Genomic DNA, 17,514 nt, shown 5'->3' with positions numbered 1-17,514 from the left:
TGGTTCTAATGTTGCCCTTCGGGTGCTTCATCATTTGCACATACAGACGTTGGTGGAAGACCATTGGCTGCGGAAACCTTCCCGTGGACGCGGCAGATCTTTTTACTCTTTTAAGAATGTTTGTTTTTGCCTCATCAAGGGACTGGCCACTTCATGGTGATTGCATTTACACTCCTAAGTAAACAGATCTGTGTACATGGGAACCATAGCATAACCATACAAAATTATGGCCCACTGAGCCATGATAGAGTATGGCTCACATCATTGGTAGCAGTGGGAATGTGCACATGATTGTGTTCAGAGCCATGTAAGTAGTGTTCAAATCGTGAGACAATTTGTGTCCCACAAGACACTTGCTGCATGGCTCTGCAGATGACCATCTGCACATGTCACTACTGTATTTCTGTTTGAATATATACATGTGTTTGATTGGTTCTTGTGAAAGAATACACGTGTCTGATTGGCTGATTCTGAAGCCACTGCCTTCTTTTGTTATTCATGTTTATAGTATAAACGGATCTGGCTATTGTCTGGAGGAGTCTGCTAAGCTCAACGTGATACCAGCATCTGTTTCTCTGTTACTAGGAGATATATAAGCGTGCTTTCCCAGCATTATACAAGAGAGCTGTTTTTGATCTTTTAAGCGCAAATAAATTATTTGCTTATAGGGAGCTTAAAATTTCCCGGACACCTACTCATCTGAAAGTGCTCCCTGATGCGAAGCACTGTATCTGACAGAGAGGTAACATTTCCCTACTCTATTCACATGCAAAATGTGCACCAAACCCTGGAGCCAGGGTCTTAAATAAACTCTGCTTGACCCAAGATGGCCACCAAGGTCACATGGGATGCCAACATCCATGCGGATGCTGTCTCTCTGTGACCAAAGAGATCATAAAGAAACAAGGCTCCTCTTGACTTCCTTCTCAATCTGCATTGCCGCTATGGATGAGCGCCACCTGCAGGGGAGAAAATAGACACCACCTGCCTACACCCTGATCGGTTTTAGTGATGTCAGAGGTTTGGTTGGAAAGAACTTAACTTTCTGACTGATAAAAAGTTTGTCCTGGGGACAAGAAGTGAGGAAAAATCTCTCAGAGTAAAACCTGATAGGGGTTCTAAAAAAGTTTTGGATGTAGATACACTATAAATATGATAATGTCTAACAAAACTCTCTGTGTCACAATGATGCCAATACTATTTCAAAATAATGACAATTTATGTTTAAACAAAGTTTCATTTGTAAAAATTGTATTCAACATAAATAAATATCATATTATACAAACACTGGTCATCTTTGAACAGAGAAAAACAATACCTTAGAGCAGTCCTACAGACTATAAGAAGACACAAGTTCCATGTAGAAGAATTTATAACATAACTATTGAAATGGTGCACAGTACATGTAGAAATATGGACGTTTCATGAACTTGAAAATATGTGTAGCTGAACTCCAGCCAAACAACAAAATAAACAGATGAAATACACACAGTATCTCACAAAAGTGAGTACACCCCCATTTTTGTAAATATTTTATTATATCTTTTCATGTTACAACACTGAAGAAATTACACTTTGCTACAATGCAAAGTAGTGAATACACGGCTTGTATAACAGTATAAATTTGCTGTCCCCTCAAAATAACTCACACAGCCATTAATGTTTAAACCGCTGGCAACAAAAGTGAGTACACCCCTAAGTGAAAATGTCCAAATTGGGCCCAAAGTGTCAATATTTTGTGTGGCCACCATTATTTTCCAGCACTGCCTTAACCCTCTTGGGCATGGAGTTCTCCAAGGCTTCACAGGTTGCCACTGGAGTCCTCTTCCACTCCTCTATGATGACATCACAGAGCTGGTGGATGTTAGAGCCTCGCACTCATCCACCTTTGATTTAAGGATCAAGCATCTCACCATTTGCCCAACCATGGTGAGGCCTGTTTTGAGTGGAACCTGTCCTGTTAAACTGCTGTATGATCTTGGCCACCGTGCTGCAGCTCAATTTCAAGGTCTTGGCCATATTTATGTAGAGCAACAATTCTTTTTTTCAGATCCTCAGAGAGTTCTTTGCCATGAGGTGCCATGTTGAATTCCAGGTGACCGGTATGATAGACTGAGAGCGATAACACGAAATTTAACATACCAGCTCCCCATTCACACCTGAGACCTTGTAACACTGACAAGTCACATGACACGGGGAGAGAAAATGGCTAATTGGGCCCAATTATGGGTGACCACTGCCTTGCTAAAGAAGCTGAGGGTAAAGGTGATGGACTGGCCAAACATGTTTCCAGACCTAAACCCTATTGAGCATCTGTGGGGCATCCTCAAATGAAAGCTGGAGGAGTGCAAGGTCTCTAACATCCACCAGCTCTGTGATGTCCTCATGGAGAAGTGGAAGAGGACTCCAGTGACAACCTGTGAAGCTCTGGTGAACTCCATGCCCAAGAGGATTAAGGCAGTGCTGAAAAATAATGGAAATAACTGGAAAATAATGGTGGCCACACAAAATGTCAACACTTTGGGCCCAATGTGTACATTCTCACTTCGGGGTGTACTCACTTTTGTTGCCAGCAATTTAAACATTAATGGCTGTGTGTTGAGTTATTTTGAGGGGACAGACAATTTACACTGTTATACAAGCTGTACACTCACTATTTTACATTGTAGCAAAGTGTAATTTCTTCAGTGTCGTAACATGAAAAGATATAATAAAACATTTACAAAAATGTGAAGGGTGTACTCACTTTTGTGAGATACTGTATAAGGAGAACTATTTTACCTGCCGAATATTGTTACCCCCTGGCCACTATTGTATCTGTCTGGCTGGCAAAACTGGAATTGTTGGTAATTTTACTTAGGAAAGAGACCATAAAGCCAGTATGTTTTCCCAGAAAAGGTGGCAATTATACTGCCAAATGATATGTATTTCTGTTAATCCAGTCCTAAGAATCACACAGCTTTACTCCACAGCAAAACCTTGTCTGACAAGGGAGACCTGCATTTTTCACTAAGATAACTTATTGACAGATTAGACCTCATGGTTACATAGACATAAAAGCATAAAACAGAACTATTCATGTGGAAAGAGATACATTAGAGACTCAGATCTTTACAGATGACTTGCGAGTCTTTTTGTTTTACAGTTGCAGGCCTTGTCACTTACAGAGCTTATGGTCAGAATCATCTGTATGAGGTAATGACACAGGAGGTTTTGTAGTGCCAAAGCAAATAAGGTTTAACTGTCTAAATTGGCAGTATCATCTCATTAAGCAAAAGCCATGGGTACTATATATTTTGGAACAGAATAGATGAAGGGAGGTCAGATTTCCATTCCATTTGGCAGAGAAGAGAAGAGAGGAGAGTGGGTGGAAGAATGGTAAGGCCTACATAAAAGTAAGAAGAAAGGGAGAGAGGAAGCATTTACTGTAGAAGCAGAAAGGGAGTCAAGAAGATTAGGGGTGGGCTCCCTCCAGGCATATCTGCCCTTATGTTTCCATTGTTATATATGTGCTCCACCTTTGGAGACTCTCAAAACATATAGAGTTGGGACTGCAGTACACTGGAGTGCCGTGATGTGGCCGTATATTTGCAAATGTGTGCAAACCAATCTCCTTGTCTTTAATGTGAACGGTTAGACTAGGTCCATTTGGTTTGTTGCAGGCTGGCTTGTAAATGAGCTGGGAATTTCAGTTTGTTTCTTGACATGTGTCACCCTTCCATGTGCTCCTTGCTGCAAAGGCTACTTATAGGTTGGGGTGGTTGCCATTTGTTTGTACGGTAGGTAAGGAGGGAGTTGGGGAATGGTACCCCAGAGGCCATTGTAATATGCCAGTTATTTACAGTAGGTCTGTTCTACAAGTCTAGCAAGTGTGCAGTAGTCTGGAAGGATAGAAAGTACCATAATCAAGCCATGGTTGCCAGATTTTAAGAAACTCGTCATATGTGTTGATTAGGATGGCTTTTAGATTCTCACTGATAAAGGAGTTCTTTAAATTTAAGGGTGGGTAATTGTTTGTTTTGTTGCTATAAAGATGTATGAGTTAAGTGTACAATCATAGCCCAAAACAATTTAAATAGGTTTGTACAAAAAGGCTTCCCACATTCTGTGTGCAGATTGACTTGAAAGTGGAAATTTAGTCACATACTAACTATATTTAAACCTTATGGCCTTAGCATAGTTAGTATTTGACTGGACTTCTACTTGAAAGACTCTATTGACCATTATACTGTAAATACCTAAATCAATTGTCGTTTGACTTTGGGGCATGTCCACCAGATATGTTTCATATCCCCTGGAAACCTCTGAAAACATGGGGAAGGGTACGAGGGATTTTACAATCCTGGCAGGGGTATAATAAGGCTTACACATTGCAAGTGCATTTAAATTGGGCTGGCCATATTTTATTCCGAAGAGTGTATCAAAATCCGATTCCCACCGTGAGCAATATAAGGGAGATCGATTATAGGAATTACCTAAAATTGAAAAATATGAGAGACTAACCCCTGAGTTGTTGGGCATAACTTGCATTTTGATTTGAATACTGTCAGGGTCAGGAGTGAATCCTGTTTTTTTTTGGGCAGTGACTCCACTAGGTGACAGATTTGGAGGTAGTGGAATAATCCAGTACTGGGGACACCTTGAGAGCTTTAAGTTGTTGGAATGTACAAATGCTACATGTTTGTAGCAGGGGATTTGAAGCCACCTGTGTTCCACCAGTGGTAACTCTGACGATTTTCTAGCCTGGGGGGAGGACAGAGGGCAATTAAGGATCCGCTACCCTGTTTCCCCGAAAATAAGACCTAGCGTGATTGTTGGTGATGGCTGCAATATAAGCCCTACCACCCAAATAAGCCCTACCCTGTTTCCCCCAAAATAACCCCACCCCGAAAATAAGACCTACAAGGATTTTAACTATGGTGTATTTGGGGAGTTTTCCATATTGCTCAACACTATTAAAAAAAAAAATGACTCATTTAAATTCCTTGTTGGACTAATACTATTTGTGTTTTAGATTCAGTAGTGTTTGATTGCTATTTTAGCAAATTCACGTAAATATTAATTACAGCCAGGCATGGCTATGTTATACAGTTACATTGTTCTAGCTTGAACCAATGGAAATATATATATATATATAAAACATACCTGGATGATATCCCTGGAAGCTGGAAACCACTGAAGTAGATATTGCTACTTCAGTGATTTCCACTTGCTTCCAGTTCCCGTGCTAACTGGCTGTTCTCCTGCATTGTGAACACAGAAGGTCAGCCGCTCGGCACATTACTCGGAGAATGTTTTGCATTTTATAATGAATGCAAAGCATTCATTGCTTGGACGAGGCAGGGAGGCAGGTTGGTGACGTCACATTCATCACCTTGTCCAATCAATGATTTACAGATTTCAGAGGGATCCTCACGGTGTGGCCCAGCTTGGACATTGTTCCAAGCTAGACCAAGGTAACTATGCATAATATAGTTGTGTGAATCATCAACAATAATTGTCCCCTGCGCATGAGTGAGATAACCCAGTAGGGAATAATATTCCTTTGCACATGTGGATAATTTATTGAAGCCTTGCTGTCCTCTAAGGACTGGAGATGTCCCAAAGCCACTGAAAAAACAAACAATAGAAGGTGCACAGGCCTAGTACATTTTCCCACAAATTGTAATATAAATACGATAAAAAGAACTTCTTCCAAGCACAGGTGGTAGTAATAGAAGTCATCTGGTCACTCTCCTCGACTTAACACTTCCAGACTGAACAATGACCAGAGTATGGGGGGGGGGGACCTCACCTCATCATCAGAGGCACTTTTTAATCATATTTATATTAAAATTTGTGGGATAGTGCACTAGGCTTGTGCGCCCCCTTTTGCTTTATAATGTAGCTATGCCTGGAATGATTCTTTTTTTGTTTTTTTTTGTTTACAAACAGTTTTTATTATTGCAAAGGTCATAGTTCATTAGTACACTCATATAAAAAAAGAACATAGATATTCGTGTTGCAAGGTAAAAATACACATATGGGTAGATTCAAGTACAAATTAAGTAATTGTTCAATAGAAGAAAAAGTGTAATGTATATATCATGTAAAATTGTTTTGTATCAAAATAGTACTCTTTCAGCAAGAAAAACAATGTATAAGATTACACCTTATCCTGTAGGTTGTCATTGGTTCATTCAGAAAAAATAAAATGGTTGGTATGTAGAAAAGTATTAGTGAAACTGTCCCAAAGGGTCCACTTTTTCTTAGAATTATGTATATTATCAAAAAGTGTATGGTGGATACGCTCTGAGAGTTTAAACTGTTCCATTCTATTTAATACCTGTGGCCAGGGTATAGACGTAGAGCACCAATTAAATGCTATTGTCCAATGGATGGAGCTGAAAAGGGTATGAATCAATCTAGTGCTATAGATGGGAACATCTGGTATAGATGTAAATAACGGGCACATCTGAGGTGTTAAAGAGATTGTTTTAACAATTAATTGCTTAATTTTGGTGGTTGTTTGCTGCCAAATAGGTTTCAGGTATTTGCAGTTCTAGAATGTTCGAGTAAAATTGCCTTGATCTGGGCAACCCCTAAAACATGAGGGCGGAATGATTGTTTAAAGAGCTTACAATTAATGGCTCTCCTGTTAATAGCACTATTTATAGTATAGTATCCAGAGGTGTCAGGAGGATGTCATCTTCTCCATCTAATGAAAAAAAGCTGAGGCACTTATAGGAATCTCTTCTCCAATTCTTAGAGAGTAGTTACGGGTCATGGCATGATGCAATTTCTGACACGATCTTCCAGGGGAAAATATTGTGCTGTACCCAGGTTGGCTCTGAAGAAAAGAAAAAAAATGTATTTGAAAATATTCAGGTCACCAAAGAAAGTATTTGTACTCGTGGTGATGAGCATCTCTCAGCTGACCTAAAGCTAATAATCATTCTATAGTTACAAGGCTCCTTGTGGCTTTGTCAAGTACATAGATACCTACAGGCCTAAATTAGCCTCCTATGGCTTAGGGGTGCCTTGTAGCTGAGGAGTTTCTTAATTAAAAGAACACTTGTCTTTCAAGTTAAGGAGAATGAATGAGGAAAAATGTACACGTTGCCACTAAACATTTTATTTTCATTTTTTACAGTATGCAGTAACATTTTAACCCCTTTCTGATAATGTTCTAATTTGTGACTAAACCTGTTACACTAAGCTCCTTGTGGTTAAAGCGGAACTTCACTCTCTCAGTCATCACTGGCTATTTTTAATCCTTATCTGCTAGCATTAGTAAATATAGAGGAAAGTATATCATATTTACTTGATTTAAACTTTTTTTTTTTTTTTTTACATTACATTTTTTTCTTCAGTTACTTGCTGGTTTGCAGGCCTAGGCAAATGTTGTCATACATCCCAGGAGACTTCAGAAGGTAAGGAGTGTTTTTTTTCCAGCTAAGCACACCCTCCACCCTGCATTCATGGCTTAGGGCAGATGGATTCCAGGAAGTAAATTCTACATGAATCATCTACCCTTACACAAGATGGCCACAGCCAGTAATGCTAGGTGGTGTTTTTCAATGGGATTTCTCAGCAAAACAAAGCAAGGAGGCATGCATACTTGGGTAATTTTGCTTTTAATATTAAAATGAGTTAAATAGCATTTTTGGTTTGTGGTGCTCAGATACAGTGTTTTTCCATTTTAAAAGCACCATAAAAATAATATGGAAAATGTCAGATGATACCAACCATAATAAACTAGTTCTCAGCATTAGGAATTTGTGTTGGAGAGCATCCAATACAGAGGATGATGCCTCACCCTAATGTCCCCTTACACCAACCCTTGTGATAACTATAAGGCCCTTTTTAACATGAATGGTCTAATCAGGTCTGACAACTTTATCAGATAGACCCTATTAAAAGTGCCATATAAGTCTATGGTAGTAAGTCTATGGGCAGGCAGATGTACATAGACACGTGTCTGTTTACATCTACAACAGGTCTAGAAAGCTCCTGCAGCAAAAAACTGAACAGACACAGATGTCACAAGAGTGGCATTCCTGATGTTACGCTTTAAATCAGCAGGGGATTTGTTCACGGATCTACTGATGATTGGACCAGGTATGGTCTGTTAAAGGAGCCTAAAGTCTGATACACACTAGAAGTTTTTTTTTTCGCTCAACGCAGCAGGCTGAACAAAAAAAAAAAATAACAGAGAAATCGCCATCCTAAAACAAGCGGTAATAGTACAGTGATCTCCCTCATTTTGCTATTTTATTCTGACAAAAACGAACACACTGATCAAGAGACAAAAAGGTAACCTCTGGAAGTCGCACATCTAAGGTGTCCTAGAAAAGTGAATAGAGTGACCTCAGCCTGGACTCCAACTCCATGCCCTCAACCCATTTCACTCTGCGGAGTGAAACGCGTTGGGGGCGTAGTCCAGGTTGAGGTTGCCACTTCCAGGGGATACCTGGTTTGTGTTGTTTATTGTGTGCTGTGGTTACGTTCCTTTCATTGTATTAGTGTGGTGGACACTGTTGTCTGTGGGGTGTTTAATGGGGTTCTTGTTTGTTTTATGCTTATGTCTTTTTTTTCAGATTTTGGTATGGATCCTTAGCCATTCCTACACTCTTTATGGGGGAAACGGGCTGCTGTTAGGCCTGAGGCCCGACAGTTGGATTTTTCCTCGGGGGGGGGGGGGGTCAGAGTTAGATAGATTGGGGTCCCGGGGGTGTTGTGGTCCAGGGTGTTACCTGAGGTACATCACTATTCCAGGCTTGACAGATCCCCGGATGTGCACCTGCTACATGAAGGGGCTAATGACCTCGGGCTTCGCGCCTCACTTGAGTAGGGATATCAAGTTTTATTTCCTGCTCTTGCGGTCACTGTTACCTGACACTATCGTCATGTGGTCTGACATGGTGGCTAGGACTTCCTGGCATTTGGCAATATCAGTGGAGAGGGTCAACAAGGCTAGAATCAAAGTGAATAAGGAGGTGGCAACATTTTTTGCCCAGAGCGGTGGTTTGGCGATTCGCTATCGGGAATTGGAAAAGGAACCTTGGCTGTCTTTGAGAGGGGATGGGGTTCACTTAAACATGATAGGAATTGACCTTTGGTGTTTGGGTCTTCAGTAAGGAATACAGCGTGTCTTTCGGGTATGGAGGGACACCCTGGCATAAGATTTCTCGCTGGGCATCTGTGGTAGAGGTCTTAGGGTTTTTGAAGGCAGGGTGGTTACATTCTTTGGAGAATGATGGGTTGGGCCCATTGCTGGTATGGGTGTACCTGCCCTAATGAGGTCGGAAGTAATACACGTTGGGGCAGTTGGCTGCATGGTGTTGAGAATTGGCCAACCAATTGTCCCTGAGCCAGTGTTGTGGCTTGGGGCCATGGCAAGGCAAGGTGGTGCCAGATATGGCTAGTTGGTCAGTCAAGTGTGCCTTCAAAAATCCTAAGACATTGAAAAGCAGGCAGTTACATTCAGTCTGATATGTTATGGTATGTTTTCGTTTTAATTATCTTATATTATGTAATAAAGTGTTATTCATGGTTGTTTTTTGTAATAAAGGGCTGCTATGATCATTTAAGCCCAAAAAAGGTCTGGTCTGAATTATTTAAATAGGTGCAAGGTGGAAGAAAAAGAAAAGGGGGGAAAATTTGTAAGTGGCATGGCAGCCGGTACTTGGGCAATACCCTCAGTAAAATATACGCGAACCATAACTTTAAAGTTTTGGATAAGGGCTCATGCACACGGAATCAAAACAAACCAGATCATATTTATCGGTACCGTTTTTTTAACAGATCTATTTGCAGGTCTGTTATTTTCTATGGGCCCAGTTACACAGTATGCGAAGATCAATAACCTTGAGCTTTGTTCAGATATACTGTATAAGATCAAAATAGAAAAATCTGCATGCAAGGTCTGCAATTCACAGGTGTGTGCTAATGTGTGTAAACCTGAAAGTTTAATGGGATGGAAGTATATATGCATGCTTCCAGATGCTGTATGGACATTTACACATCTATGCACTTGTGAATAAAAGCACTTTACGGACCACTACTTGCATTATTTACATACAATCTTTCTGCCAACAGGATCCCGTGTAGATGATCAATAATTAATTATAGTTGTGTCCATGTACCTTAAATGGGAAGGGTTAGAACCCCTGACTAATTTTTGTTTTTGTTTCCAATGCGTTTCGTCAAATATGATGTCATATGACATCACCGGGCATGCATGCTTTGGGACTTGGAATTATTTTTGGGGCACTGTATACAGCTTATGTGTGTAAGTGTTTTATATGTACTCAGATTTCACACTATTGGGAGTATATTGTTTTTCCTTTCATGATGTTGTGCTATTGGAGAAAAAGTGGTGATATAAGCTGCAGGGTGCAATCTCACCATCTTTTCAACATGTGCTATTTGACTTCTCTTGTGAGGGTCATACACCATCTAGTAACCCTCAGAGTGTGATAGGGTTGAGGACACAAGGTCTTGCATGGTAGAATACATTTTGGGAGATCACATTGCACTATTCATACATGCAAATGTTTAACTGCATGTTTACTGTGGATCATCAGTATACACGAGGAGCACATTTTTTTGGCACTGGGCATAAACGGATGTCATTTTACTTTTGCTTTTTGTTTTGTTATATTGTACCGGTTTATGTGAGGAATAGAGCAGCACTAATAGATTACATGTTTTCTATATAGTGCTCCTATATGGTCCTATATTGGGTCCTAGCAGCTTTTCCACATTGAACTCTTAAAGAGTTTTTTCTTCTTGGGTTTTTGAAACCTTTCGTGTCCTTTTTGGTTTTTGTTATAAGTTTTTTGTTTCCATCTTAACTAATGACTATTGGCAGTGGGACAAAAAGTGATGTCAATTCATAATTAAGCAGTTGTTAAACAAAGAAGAGGTAAGGAGATCCTACCACTGCTTGGGGGTAGTAAGCTGCTGGCATCAACTTCTTTATCCACTTCTTCAAGGGATAAGGTATTTACACTGTATTGTGGGATCCCTTTAAACCTGAATGCTCCAACACAAGAACTTTGAGCCTCAATGATTAAAATACACTGGCCAGTGTTAGCTTCTAGTTCTACAGCTTTAATTAGGACCTCCCTATATTCAGGTTTGAGGTACAAAGACACTTTAACCACTAAACGCCAGGCAACGTGATGGTAGGTTGCCCAACTTTAACTGGTTATACCAAGATGATAGGCATCATCCCGGTATTGTTTTTTCATAGTCTGTGGAGCTCTTTTTGCAAAAGCAGTCCTAGCAGCTAAATAGCTTCTGGATTGCTTTTACAAATGGTGGAAGGGGGTAACCCCCCCTCCAACCACCTTCTGTTGCCTTCCTGGGCTCTCCAGTCCCAGGATTGCAGCTGGTGGTTCGGCTGGCTGACGATAGAGCTGATCATCTCTATGGTCTAAGAAACTGGGAAGGATGAGTATTTTGCCACTTACGATTTTGTCAGTTGTAAACAAAGCATTGATTTGTAAAAAAGCATCGGATCATACCAATGTTGGCATGCTCTGAAGCTTTTAAGGTGTCTAAGATGTCCCCAGATGTCTCAGTAAAGAGGACTTGACACTGTCTTTTGTTATCACAAGGGATATTTACATTCCTTGTGATAATAATGAAAGTGATCAAAAAAATAAATTAAAGGTACAGAGTAAAAAAAAATTATAATAAAACAATTGAAAGCGCCCCGTCCCTCTGTGCTTGCACCCAAAGGCAAATGCATGTGTAGCCATGGTGTTAGCACTACTGACAAACAATCCGCCAAATCACCCCACTGCCAGACTTCATGCATCCTTTCCAGAGACAATGAACAGTCTTTTGCAAGCTTTGTTTTTGTTGTTTTATTGAGGGGTACAACATAGATAGGGATTGGAATATGGGGTGCTCATGCAATTCATCATTGCCATCATATTTAAAAATTCAATATACTTTGAACAAAGTTAAAGCTTGAAGACTGAATGTGCATTTTTGACTAAGTATAAATCTTCTCCTACAGCTCCATGCAGACTGTTACTTCCTCTGCGTCTCCCTGCAGACTGTTACTCCCTCTGCATCTCCATACAGACTACTGTTCCTAAGAGTTCTCCACCTGTCACCGTGTAATGGACCGAAACATCACTTTTGACCGTGTAAAAGCAATGGTCTTAGATCTTTTCACCTCCTGCCCAAACTTGTTTCCTCCTGTACAGACTTGATTCCTCCTGCATGAACTTGTAGTTGCTAATTTAAGTATAACACATCCTCTTCTATTGGGTAATATGGACTCACTCTGAATAAGCCCCTCTACTGGCTCTGGTGACTCGCTGCTACTAGGCCTGAGGCCTCTCCCAGAGGCCTAGTAGGTTAAAAGTCTATCTTTTAGGAAATAGACTACTGCTCCCAGCCAGCCCAACTTGCAAACCATGCGCCACACTGATTTTACACACATCCCTACAGTCTCTTCTCTGATCCAGGTCTCTTCACCATCCACAGTGTACATGATAAAGACTCTGCTAATGACCATGCAGAAGCAGCGCTCCCTCACAGATTCCCTGCCCCTCCAGCCATCCACTGTGGTAATACTCACTGACCTTCCAGCCATGTGTCCTTGATGAGGAACTTGTCCGGATCATGCATTCCGACAGCTTCTCCTTCCCCTCTGCACCAGGAGTTTCCTGCCACGGGCCGTGTAGCGGCAATTTTCCTTCACAGCTCTCCTGTGATCAATACACCTCCCCCCCAGATGGGGGTGTCTTCCTGCGGCTGTCTAGCACTTCATTCCTCGATTCACCCAGTCGACTTCTCCTCCCCGGTAGCATGTGACCTCAGATCACATAGGAGGCCCGCCCCCTGCCAACACTAGATAGGGATTGGTCAGGGCTCCCACATGTGCTCACTGCCACTCCAGAATATTCTTCCTGGAAGCAGGGGAGGTTCCTCAGAACTGGAGTACAGGTGATCATACCCATTGCTACTCTGACCACTCCCAGCCCCCAGATCAAAACAGACAGGCCTAGCATGCAGCATAGGCCTGCCTAAATTTGCCTGTAATGAAAAAACCCATAAAGGCTTTTAACACATCGCCTATGCATAATATAATTTATGGGTGTGTGCAATTTTAAAGCGTGACATGTTTGATATTTAAATCCAACTGAGAATCTGTGTCAAGACTTGAAAATTGCTGTTCACAGAAACTCTCCATCCAATCTGACAAAGCTTGAGCTTTTTTGCTTAGAAAATGGGCAAAATCTTCACTTTCTCGATGTGCAAAGCTGGTAGAGACATACCCAAAAAGACTTGCAGCTGCAATTGCAGTGAAAGGTGGTTCTACAAAGTATTGACGCACAGCGGCTGAATACAAATGCATGCTATACTTTCAGATATTTATAGGTAAAAAATGCTGACAACCGTTTATCATTTTCCTTCCACTTCACAATTATGTGCCACTTTGTGTTGGTCTATCACATAAAATCCCAATAAAATACATTTATGTTTTTGGGGGGGATGTGTGATCATGCCATGCATTCTGAATTGATATTAAAATGAAATGAATATTAATTTAATCTGTATGATGTATTCTAATCTTATGTTGTTTTTGTGTTGTTAATTTTTAGTACAGGCAGATATCATTTCCCTGAGGAAATTATATGGCAAAACATGTAGGAGCTGATATCTTGAATCACGGGCTTGTATATGATCTGCACCTGTGTTTTCCCTTTTGCTCAATAATTTGAATTTATCTGTAAAGTACCCGTCTGTACCGATCTATGTCAGTGTTCCAATGCCTTTTTTAGGTGTTTTTGTACTGTGTATTTAAAATAAAATATACTGGGGGGGGGGGCGTGTCCGGCGCGTGACCAGTACGGCCGCTTGAAGACAGAGCTCCTCACACCGACGGACCATACCAGCGACTTCCAGCGTTCCCCGGTAGAATTTGGGTATCGGAAGATCGGCGCAGCTGCCTGCACAACAGAGGGAAGATGTCCCTTAAGTGGAAGGACAATTGAATTCCCCGTAAACTGATGGCCTACATGTACCAGCCATCCGCGCGGCACAGTCAAAATGGCGCCGCAGCTTCTGCTCTCTGCAGGCTGAAGGAGGCTGTCGCTTCTCCCCGCCGAGAAGGAAACACCCTCCCACCTGACAACGCACTGGTAAGTGCACTTGATGGGGGAGACCCTTTCAAATCACCTCCTGGGACATTAGCCAACAGTCGAGCAAAATCCAAAATGCGCTTAGACACTGCAGGGATGCCCCAGGACGGCATGCAGGCCGCCACCATGCCTTATGTCTTCCCTCAGCAGAGCCCACAGCCTGACGCCATTGCTTCATTCCCCACAGCAGGGCAGGCAGTCATGGACACCACTCTTAAGGAAATGTTGATGTCACTCAGAAGCTCTTTGCAATCAGATATGCTCTCCCTTATGCACAGCTTTGGAAGCAGCATTAGTGCACTGGAGGATAGAGCAACACATATTGAGGCTAATATGGGGGATGTCACCATCACAGTAAACCAAATGATAGATGCTCAGGAAGCTCAGGCCCAAGAAACTTGCTGGATTAAAGACAAAATAGCAGATTTAGAGGACAGGGCCAGACATAACAACTTTAAAATCTGTGGGGTCCCTGAATCTGTCCAGAATTTTGAACTGCCCACGTATGCGAAAAACCTTCGTAAAGCTGTGCTCCCTGTTGCAAAAAACATCAAGCTCATCATTGATCGTATCCATAGATTACCGAAACCCGCCTTCCTCCCAGATGCTGTGCCTAGAGACGTTATCCTCAGAGCGCACTTTTACCACATTAAAGAGCAATTCATGCAAAAAGTAAGAGGGATGGCCACCCTCCCTGACCCATACGGCCACCTGCAAATCTACGCTGACCTGTCCCAACATACTTTGAGCAGACGTAGACAACTCAATACAATCACCAAGACACTACGTAATAACCAAATCCAATACCAGTGGATAGCACCAGCCAAAATATCCATCCACCACGAGGGATCAAAACACCTAGTCACCTCAGTACAACAAGGACTGCGGCTCCTGCAGGACTGGAACATTGTTCCCGCCCTTAACGAAGCAACCCCCATGGACCAAAGAAACACGGGTGCCATGTCCACACAACCTCTTCCGCTGAGAACCCAAATAAACCATCCTCCTCCATAGCAATCCAGGGACACAAACAACGCGCAGGTGTGTTCCTTGCTCACACTCGGTCTCAAAGAACTTTTTACCCTCACTTAGTGTTTTCTGGCATGGTGTGCCAAGGACTTTATAGAAACATTGTTTCTTACTTTTGTTGCTACATTAAGCAGACATAGCACGGTTCACTGCCTAACTAACAGGCATCCTTTTGAGACACCTGGAGGTTCCACAGGCGATCCAGCACCTACATTCTACGGAAAATAGCTATTTCTGATCTACATATCTACTCCTCCATCTCCCCCCCCCCCCTTTTTTTAATCTCTCTCTCTTACCCTTTCCCCACAGGGCACCGAAATTGTCTACCCACTGGCCCAGAAGTGGCTGAATCCACTCCTACCAGACCACAGTCCTAGACATACATCGTTTATCCTTCATACAGCACCACAAGGAAGCACGTAGTGAAAAACCTTGGACTCCTATTCCTCCTCTACAGCAAACAAGGTAACGCATACAGCTACTTCTGCTTTTTCTGACTTGATCCAGTCGCAATGACAATCACAATAGTATCCATAAACGCCAAAGGTCTTAATCACCCTGCAAAAAGGGCTTCCCTATGGTGCTTGGCCAAGCAAACAAAACTTTCTAGCCAGTCACCCTCCTTCCTGCACCAACAAAAATGTTAGCACCATTTATATGGCTAACGCAACGACAAAGAGGTTCTCATTGCCATTCACAACTCCCTAGCATTCCAACCTGCCCAATGTATTCTAGACCCTGAAAGCCGCTACATTATTTTAACTTGTACAATTAATGAAGATCCCTACACTATTGTTAGCCTGTACACTCCTAATGTACACCAAGCACGCTTCCTACGCAAGCTATATAGGAAAGTTGCTACAATTCAGCAAGCAGCATTAATCTGGTGCGGGGACTTTAACTGCGCTCCTGACTCTGAATTGGAATCCTCTGCCCATATAAAGACACACAGACAAGCCATAAACCCCCTGCTAGCAGGCTTTCGATTGTATGATGTCTGGAGATGTCTACATGTTGATGAAAAAGACTTTACTTTTTTTTCTTCATGCCACAATTCCTACTCGCGTATAGACCTCTTTCTAACAGACTCCTGGATACTTCAAAAGATCTCCTCTTCAATTATTCACCCCACTACCTGGTCTGACCATTCACCGGTGAGCATATCTATCGAAGACTCTGCCAAAAACCAGCTTATCTGTGGAGACTAAACACCAGGATCCTGCAGTCAGACCCATACGCCAGACTGCTACAAGACAACCTATTGTCCTTCTCGCAGAACAAAGACTCTGTTACAGACCCACATATATTGTGGGCATCACATAAAGCTTATATGAGGGGACTTTTTATTCAATTTGGGGCTAGGGACAGGAAGCGAAGAAGGCAGCAGATAGACAGCGTTCTCGCTATCTACTTAATAAACAACACCTGACTCCAGCACTTAAATCTCAACTACTCTCCCTTAGACTCAAACTTAGAACCCTACTATTGGAAACTCACGACAAAGCCCAAAAACGCTTCAAAATGAAATTTTTTGCTGAAGGGAATAAGCCTGGTAAATTACTCTCCCATCAGATCAAAGGGCATCTGCCAAAATCACCCATACCCTTTATGTACCACCCCATTAAAAAATCTAAATTAACTAACCCGCAAGACATTGGCAATGCCCTTAGTATATATTACAGCGGCCTCTACAATCTGGCAGATGATGCGTCATTGCACCAACCCCACCCCTCCCAGATCCATGCCTTCTTGGAGTCGGTACACTTGACTCAATTGACCCCACAGCAATTAGAACTGAACGTCCCATTCACACAAGAAGAAATTAAGAAGGCCATCCAAACACTGCCAAACAACAAGGCCCCTGGCCCGGATGGATTTGTGGGAATCATTATAAGCTATTTAGCCATACACTTATTGAATACTTAACCCCTGTATTCAACTCTACTGCCTCCTCCGCCTCCTTCCCTCAAGAAATGCTTAAAGCGTTAATTGTCCCCATACCGAAGCCAGGGAAGGAACCTAGCCTACCACAAAACTTTCGCCCTATTTCACTTCTCAATCATGATGTGAAATTATATGCGAAAGTAATCTCATCTAGGCTCATCGGCATACTACCACTGCTAATCTACCCTGACCAGTCAGGGTTCATTAAAGGACGCCAAACATCGAATGCCACGTGGCGTATGATTAACATTATCCACCATGCAGTGACCCATCGAGTGCCTTCTCTGCTCTTCTCCTTGGATGCGGAGAAGGCATTCGATAGAGTTCACTGGCAATACCTAAAGTTGACCCTAGAAAAATTTAGCTTTCAAGGTCTTATCCTCACTGCAAT

General features: G+C 42.0%; 1 protein-coding gene across 1 annotated transcript in view; it reads right to left on the bottom strand.

The window, feature by feature from the left end:
* Positions 1–1,234: 1,234 nt before the first annotated feature.
* Positions 1,235–17,514, bottom strand: part of LOC143934106 (beta-2-glycoprotein 1-like) — a 151,352-nt gene continuing 135,072 nt past the window's right edge. The window contains exon 8 of the mRNA XM_077457422.1: positions 1,235–6,829. Coding sequence (XP_077313548.1) covers positions 6,756–6,829 — 74 coding nt within the window. The 3' untranslated portion in view covers positions 1,235–6,755. The remainder of the gene's footprint in view (positions 6,830–17,514) is intronic.

The sequence above is a fragment of the Lithobates pipiens genome, unplaced genomic scaffold (genome assembly GCF_037356315.1).
Source record: "Lithobates pipiens isolate NorthernLeopardFrog02 unplaced genomic scaffold, aLitPip1_a1.2 Scaffold_27, whole genome shotgun sequence".
Classification (NCBI taxonomy): Eukaryota; Metazoa; Chordata; class Amphibia; order Anura; family Ranidae; genus Lithobates; species Lithobates pipiens.
This window is presented reverse-complemented; position numbering and strand designations above follow the sequence as displayed.